The sequence below is a fragment of the Castor canadensis genome, chromosome 16, assembly GCF_047511655.1.
Source record: "Castor canadensis chromosome 16, mCasCan1.hap1v2, whole genome shotgun sequence".
In the NCBI taxonomy this organism is placed as follows: Eukaryota; Metazoa; Chordata; class Mammalia; order Rodentia; family Castoridae; genus Castor; species Castor canadensis.
In genome coordinates this window covers 30,449,888-30,458,490 of record NC_133401.1, presented here as the reverse complement: position 1 = coordinate 30,458,490, position 8,603 = coordinate 30,449,888, and the positions used below count along the sequence as shown (strand labels likewise).

General features: G+C 37.4%; 1 protein-coding gene across 1 annotated transcript; it reads left to right on the top strand.

The window, feature by feature from the left end:
• Positions 1 to 4,204: 4,204 nt before the first annotated feature.
• Positions 4,205 to 8,177, top strand: LOC109678792 (vomeronasal type-1 receptor 1-like). Its single transcript, XM_074058519.1, is given in 1 exon segment — positions 4,205 to 8,177. A coding segment is annotated over 1 exon segment (1,017 nt). The 5' UTR covers positions 4,205 to 5,595; the 3' UTR covers positions 6,613 to 8,177.
• The last annotated feature ends 426 nt before the right edge of the window (positions 8,178 to 8,603 follow it).

Below are 8,603 nucleotides of genomic sequence, written 5' to 3'. Positions count from 1 at the left end.
TTTTTCTGAAATGTACTCAGATCAAAAAAGGATTTTTCTATTCTTATTCTCACTTGAAACTGAGACTGCTTACATTCATGACTGAGGCTGTCCTTCAGGACTGATCCAGATTTTAAGCATATTTATTATCACATTGTCTGTCTGTCCATGTAATCTGTCCATACGTCTAGGCGTTGTCCGTCTCAGCCATCTGTGTACCATCTCTTAACTATAAGTTTGCGTCCTCACAACAACAGATTCCATTTTAGAAGGTAGTTGTTTGACGGAGAACAACTCTGACCAGGCACAGGCAGATCCAGTTCCCTTGCTTGATGAGATGGGATATTTAATTTAACTCTTCCTTGTGACTCCGTAGATCTTCTATAAAAAGAATACATCATGAGTTATTTTGCCTCCATTGCTGCCCCACTTCAGTGGCTGGAGCGACCCATAATACAGAAAGATACAGATTTTGAGTTTTGATTTAATACAAATATTTCAGAGTCATGAACCTGTTCACCCATGTGTTTCTTATTTAAGTTCACCTGTGGTTCATCTTCCAGAAGAGTCCTGATTCTTTTCAAGGCTCTCATTTTGCTAGAGGTGTGGCTCAAGTGGTAGGGCACTTTTCTACCAAGCACAAATTCCTGAGTTCAAAACCCAGTACCGCCAAGAAATTTTTTGTTTTAAAAAAAGGACTCCTACTTTGCTTCATTGTTATTGTTCTGTGATTTGTTTCCATTATGCTGGTGCCTTCCTAGATTTTTAATTTCAACTTTAGGAATTACAATTGTTACTATGAGAATATTTGAATGGACCCATTTGGGTACAAATGAAATGCAATGTTGATGTACACCATTGCTCTTCTCTTCCCCTCTCTCCCCATAAAGAATGTGCTGACAATTTTTGGGATCCACACACAGATCTTCACTTGTAGTGCATATGCAGCAGCAGCCCCGAGACTCTCCTGTGCATGACCCAGTGGAGATTGAAGTCCTGCCATGTGTTCCCTTGTCAATGGCCCTGGTGGATGTCCATGGAGTATACATGATCACTGCTGGTGAGGCCAGCACTTCCTCTAGCTTCCCACCAGAAAGCCCAAAATGTGTTCTTACATTGCAAGTAAATAGTCATGGATATCCATGTCAGGGTGGGCATCATTCAGGATCAGATTATCAGTGTCTTTACTACATCTCTACAGATGCAAACCATTAAGTATTAGAGTTTTATCTACCACCAGCACTTCCACCAGTACTATTGTCCTCCCCAGTTTTTGCCTGAGTAATAAACTTCAGTTTTCTTCATAAAACTTGAATTACTTGTATAATATAATTAATATAATATGGTGAAAATAATGATACTAAGTTGCCAACCAAGTGGCTATTCCCCTGATACAACATAAATTCTTAGAAAAACTAACCCACTTTTTGTTTGAAGCAAATGCTATTGAGGTAAGGAGAGGACGTTTAACATTAAATTAACAGTGATACAGTGATGACGTTTGTGTATTCTGCATTGCCAATGGATTTAAGACATGTATTGCTTAGGCTACCTCAACAAACTCCCACACTGTAAATCATTTTGATGAAATATGATCACTTACAGGAAATAAAAATGTAATCCTTGATATATGACATTATAAACTGATGAATTGGTGTGCTAGAGTTGAAAATAATGGAGTATCCTCATAAATTCACCGTCAACATGATTATTATATGTCATTCATAAAGTGAAAATAAAACTTACCTCTGCTTAATTGAATAAGCATCCCCAAAATTAAATGAGAAATCATAAGCTCTTTCTCCACAAGTTGAAAACCACTGTCTGAAACTATAAGTTTGAAATATAATTATAGACTTTCTGTGCCATTAACTTAACTTTTTCAGCAGTACTGGGGTTTGAACTCAGGTGTCACGCCTGCTAGGCAGATGCTCTACCACTTTAGCCACTCTGCCAGCCGTTTTTGTGATTGGTTTTTTTGAGATAGGGTCTCACAAGCTACTTTCCCAAGCTGACTTCAAGCAATCCTCTTGATCACCTCCTGAGTCACTAGAATCACAGGTGTAAGCCACCGGCATCCAGCTTTGACTTCATTTTCAATTTCATTCATTTTGGTGATAATGTCTATGTTTTGTCACATTTTATTTACGAAAAGCTTACGTTTCGTAAATACTAGAGAGAATTTATTAATAAAACAATTTCAGTTAGATTTTTGTTAAATACATTACTTAGTTTGAAAATAAGTTTAAGTATTAGAGTTTTATGATGGGCTACAGTGTCTCTGTGGTTTCTTATTTGGGATATTAATATTTAAATACTGTTACATCTTTTTTTGCTCAAAATCACTGAATTTTTAGTGACTATTTCATTCCCTTTCTCATAAATTTACATCATGCTTGTCATTTCTGTTCCCCTAATACTCAAGTGGTAGAGTATTTGCCTAGCAAACCCAAGGCCCTTTATTCAAATGTAGCATCAACAAGAAAAAAAAAAAAAACCTTATGTTGGGTTGGCCGCGTAGGTAAGCAACAGGTCCTTGCCTAGCAGGTGCTAGTCCCTGGGTTCAATCCCCAGAACAGTAAAAAAGAAAGTATACCTTCATAATAAGCACCCTACAGGGTGGTGCCAACATGGATGTGTTATATCTGATCTAGTACCAGAAAACAGCTCACAAAATGAATTATGGGTTTTAGAAAAGGTCTTGAAGGCTGCTACCAAAGAAATTTAAAAATATATAAAAATATAAAAATAAGACGTGTTTAATAAAGGCTGTCCATAAGCCATAATCAGTACCCACCTATTTCATTTCATCCATGTTCTTAGTTATCATACCCACAATGAATCATCTTACAGAAACACCAAGATGTAACCTGATTTCCACAAGCAGACAGTGAAGAACACATGTCTTAAGGTACGCATCCTTCATTAGGGAGAACCTCAGCATGCTCATCTCACCTACACAAATAAAAGCTATCTAACATACTATCAAGTTCAAATTTTACAAATAGTGTCCTATTTTAAAAATAATTGGTCTACAAATATTGCTCTCATGATTCTTTGATATTTCTTGAAGCCTTTTGTATTCATATGTACCACTTTCCTCTCTCCAGTTTGATAAGATGATAATCAGTGGCTTATGGTTTAGGATCGTGTTCACCATTCAGTACTTTATTTTATGCAACTATAGATGTTTAATGTGTTCCCATTTCTATCCAGTATGTGTTTAAATATCAGCAGAAGGTAATGGAATCTGGATTTGGATACTTGGCAAAGGAGAGTTCATAGGCAGGGCTGGGTCCCTCTAATGACCTCCCACCATAGACACCATGCCTCCCTTCCACCATGTGATCTGTAGGAGCAGTGGGTTCCTTTGTTTTTGCCAAATCCTTTCCATTGCATCCCCACCACCTGCTGGTGTTGCTGTCATTGTTCTTTATTCACTTGATTATCACTTATTTAGCGTCTGTGACTTTTTGCTATTAAAATCGTTACTTCTTTTTAACCCACTTCAGGGAACGCTGACATAAGAACTCCTCTATTACCTACTTTAGTCAAAATAAAGTGGTCAATGCAGAGAAAACAAAAGAAATAATCAATAATTTTCCCTTTATTATTCGGTTTTAAGAAGTGGAGTTGACTTACACAACTTTAATGCTTAGCTATTGTGAGGTTTAATATGTATATGCCATAACATAACTTCATAAAATTAAAGTCCCATATAAATATGGTTAGGTTTATATAAATGACATTTTTTAAATGTGCATAGGGCATTGAATATTTGGAGGTAGCACATCCCTACATGATTTCTTTATGCGAATATGATGCAAGGTAATTACACAATTGAATTACATTTTGCCTGAAAATAAAACAGGGTTACTGGAGTGTCCTGGATATCACATTTGACAACTGGTTTAGGGTTCCACTAGGACTACATTTACTTTCAGGTGTATTTCCTTCTTTGTGGGAAAAATGGCAATTTGAAATCTGGTGCTTACAGTGTCATGATCATTGCTATGTAGTCAAATAATGATGTCTACATTTTTTGATAGAAAATAATGTGAATATATATATTCAAAAATATGAGATAATATATATTATATCACAAATTACATGGATTAGAGTATAATTTTATATTTACCATCTGTATATCCTTTTTCCCTATGTTGAAAACCTTATTTACATGGAAGGTTTATTTCTTTCTTTTGGTGCACTGTACTAATGGTATTTATCAAAATACGATTACTGACAAGTGTTATGATGTCCTTTGCATTACATATCCAAAGACTTGTAAATTGAAAATGTACTGAAATAATCACATATGCACATGCAGGTGTAAACAATAATACAGAGTGCAAGACCTGTGCAACTAACATGTTTTTCACCCATGGACACATGGTGCAACTGCAGTACAATATGATAATAATGTTGGTTTTGATATATGCAATATCATTTTTATATACAACTGAATTAACCACACTCATGTGTGAGTATTGTGCACTGGAAGGCTATATTTGCTTCCATGGGTTGGGCACCAAGGCAGCAGAGATGTAGGCTTACTGTTTCTCCATTTAAATACTGACTTAATGGAGTTTGAATGTTACTCAAATTTAATTACATTAAGTAAAATATTTATATTTGCAAAATCCCAAAGCTGTAACATAATAAAATTCCATAAAAGCCTGTCATTTTTGTCACTATACCAAATTAACTCTTCCCTATGTATTTGTCACCAGTAAATAAAATAATTCATCATACTTTGGTCATTGTTCCCACCAGTGTTAGTCACTTAAAAATATACTCTGTAAAAAGGTACAATGTGAGCATATATGGAAATGTCACAATTAACCCCCTATGCAACTCATATGGGGTTTTTTATCATATGATAAAAATGATTAAGAAAGAATATATCCTGGGGAAAATATCATATTCATTTGTGCTAAAATGAAACCTGTATGTCTTTAAAATGAAGTAAGTTGTAAAAAAAATCAGCAGTTAGAGAACACAGGAATTAATGGGACAAACAAAAAGATCATCAGGAAAACAAAAGAAAATGTATATATGTCATGAGAGATTCACAAATGTAAAACATTAAGAAATACGTAAGTCTTATCTTAAAAATGGCGCTTTTCTACAAAATGGCTTGATGTTTCCTTTGGGAAGTGGGTGTCAATGGTGACAGCTGAGGAGTGGTTTGAAGTATATGAACTGTGTTCTCACAGACCTGGGCTTGTATGCACTTTTAAGTATTCCTCCACTGTGGTTCCAGATGGTGCACTCTTCTACATCCATCTGTACTTCCTTGTAGATGACATACACATGCATGCCTAATACTATCTCCATATTCTAGTGATCTTTAATATGTTACTCAACTTGGAACAAATCTACATCTTCAAAATTAGAGTAAATGCAAACCCACAGGATTCAAACTCACTCTCTGCCACACACCTCTGCAGATCTGTAGTGCATTGTAGCCTCGTTCATGGACCTCCTTCTATGCAGATGGACATTGGCTCATTTCCAATGGAGATTTCCATGAATTGCCTTTGCACAAATGAGCAGAAAGCATTAATTCTTGCTTTAATGGAGAAATTCTGTTTATGATAAACAGGGCAAGGTATGCCTCCCGTGACAAAGACATTTAAATGGTTATTTTCCCCTAGTGACTCCACCAACTGCAACTGAAGTCAATACTTCCTAGATATTGACGGAATGGCTTCTGGAAATTTGGAAATGGGGTTTATCTTCCTCACTCAGACTATAGTTGGAATCCTGGGGAATTCTTTTCTCCTCTGTTTGTACAATTTCACCTTATTCACTGGACACAAGTTGAGACCCACAGACTTGATTCTCAACCAACTGGCTTTAGCCAATTCCTTGGTTCTTTTCTTCAAAGGGATACCACAGACTATGTCAGCTTTCAGGATGAAATACTTTCTGGGTGATATTGGATGCAAACTTGTCTTTTATAATTACAGACTGGGCACCGGAGTTTCCTTGAGCACTATCTGTCTGCTGAATGGATTCCAGGCCATCAAGATTGACTCCAGCATGTGCAGGTGGATGGCACTCAAGTTTAGATCCCTCAAGTTCATCGGCTTCTGTTGTTTCCTGTGCTGGATCCCACATATCTTTTTAAGTTCATGTCTTCTTAGAATTGTGAGTGGTCCAGTGAGTAACCAGAACTACAGTGGGAAAAATAATCAGGAAGACTGTTCTTGGCAAATGCAAGGGATATTTAGCCCATTATACACAATCCTATATTTTTCCTCTGATTTTCTGTGTTTGGGCTTCATGGTCTGGGCCAGTGGCTCCATGGTCCTTGTCCTGCACAGACACAAGCAGCGAGTCCAACACATCCACTGTCACAGCTTCTCCTCCAGATGTTCCCATGAGTCCAGAGCCACACGCACCATCATGATCTTGGTGAGCTCATTTTTCACCTTCTACTCAGTGTATACTCTCATGACTGTTTGGACAACTCTAGTTGCAAACCCAGGCAGGTGGACAGTGAACACCTCTGTGCTTGTGTCCTCGTGTTTTCCTGCACTCAGCCCCTTGGTGCTCATCATCAGTGACACCCGTGTCTCTCAGATCTGCTTTGTCTGCAGCATGAAGAAGAATGGCTTTGCATAATCTGCTTACCAGGCCATGAGTGTTGTGCTCCTGGATTGAGCCAGTCTTTGCAACATTTGCTGAAGTTCAGGTGCATTAAGTGTTTTTGCTTTATGATCTGAAGGCAAACATGGCTTTGAGAATAGGGCTAAAAATGCCTGTCGTGTATACAACGCTCAATCTATGCTACATTCTTAACAGAAGCCCAGCAAATTTCAGAAAGGTTAATGGAGGGATGTTTTGAATTTAGAGAGTTCAGAGAAACTTTAGGTTATGAAGAATCATAGAAGACATTTACAAGTGTTTTCTGCGACAGAGTTTTATCCAGATGCTTTCAATTCCCCCCCCCCGGTACTGGGGTTTCAACTCAGAGCCTACACCTTGAGCCACTCCATCAGCACTTTTTTTGATGGACTTTTCCAGATGGGGTCTCACGAACTCTTTGCCTTGGGCTGGCTTCCAACCACAATCCTCCTGATCTCTGACTACCTAATAGATAGGACTACAGGTGTGAGCCACCAGCACCCAAGTGATCCATATCCTTCTTACATAGGATAAAGGACATGCCACCTGTGAAGAACTTGTGAAATGAAAACACATGATTCCTCTGGTACTGAGGAAAATCCTGACAGATGTGGAGTGACCAGAACATTAAGGAGCTGGAAAGGAACCCGATGAGCATGCTGATTGATCACTAACCCAGTGTACACTCCTGAAGTTCTGTGTAAGAAAGTTTCAGGCAGGGATCAATCGTGTCATTGCCTATTATAAAATAATCTGTAATATATATTGTACAGATTATGTTTGTATTTTAAGTAAGAGTTCTTTAATTGTTACTCAGATTAAACTAAATTTGTAGTGATCATCAAAGATTACTAATCATAAATTTCCTATAGCTAACGTATCATACCTAAGTTATTTAGAAAATACTTTTTGCTTTTACAGCATCCTGTAGACTGATAATCATTTTTATAGGTCCTGTCTGGAAAATTAATTCTATTCATTGTAGCTTATAAAGTATATGATTAGTTACCACATAAAATACAAAGGTCAATCTTTACATAAATTCTGTAATCATAAATTACGTATTGAGATGCCAAGGATGTCACATTCACTTTTATCTTTGTTTCTGTGTATTAAAGTTTTGTTTCTGGTGCACATTCCCTATCCTAAATTTTTATTTTTAGGAAACAATCTCTGAGGGAAGCTTGTACTTCATATTGCTTTAATACCTACCAGATTAGATATAAATATGGATGTTCCCCTTACATACCTAAATGGCAATTATGCACAAAATATACATTAAATATTAATTCAGAAGAACATCGAAATGTGCTCATGCTTTGGTGTTGACTTCACTTATTTGAATGAAACTTTGCTGAAGCCTTGGTCAGAAGCACGAAAGTGATGTCACCTGTCAGTGCCAGTTGCCTTGTAGTAAAATTCCCTAATGGTTCATAGGAAGTGTGTGATTTCCCTTTAAATCTATAAGAACATAATATGATATCTCATGACTGTCAAGTTACTGTACCAACCTTGGCATGTGTTCATGCATCAAATAAAAAAATTTAAAGAATTCATGTCCACCTTGACTCTTGTGTAATTTCTAATCATGGACCCTGTGACACTTTCTGTAGTCCCTGTTGCTTCATTTATCCCTTGTAACCGCTGTAATATTTCATAGGCAAGTTTTAGAAGACAATAAAATACATCCTAAAGTCCTGAAACGGTGTAGGAAGATGTGCTTAGGGCTCAGCATGTGGCCCTACAGGCCAGACTGTGCTGACTTGGTTGCAGACTCATGGCTGCTGTCCAGCTCCAGAGATTCCTGCCTCAGCAGAGGACTGGGTGACAACCCTGGTACAGGCTAAGTCAGCACACTCTGTTTTGCACTTCATTTCTCCTTTAGAGAAAAAGAAAAATGACTTCCAGCCAGTCCTGAAAGCCACACTATCCAGCACATTCCAGTACCATGTTTTGTATTTTTGAATGCTCTGATTGACCACCACAGT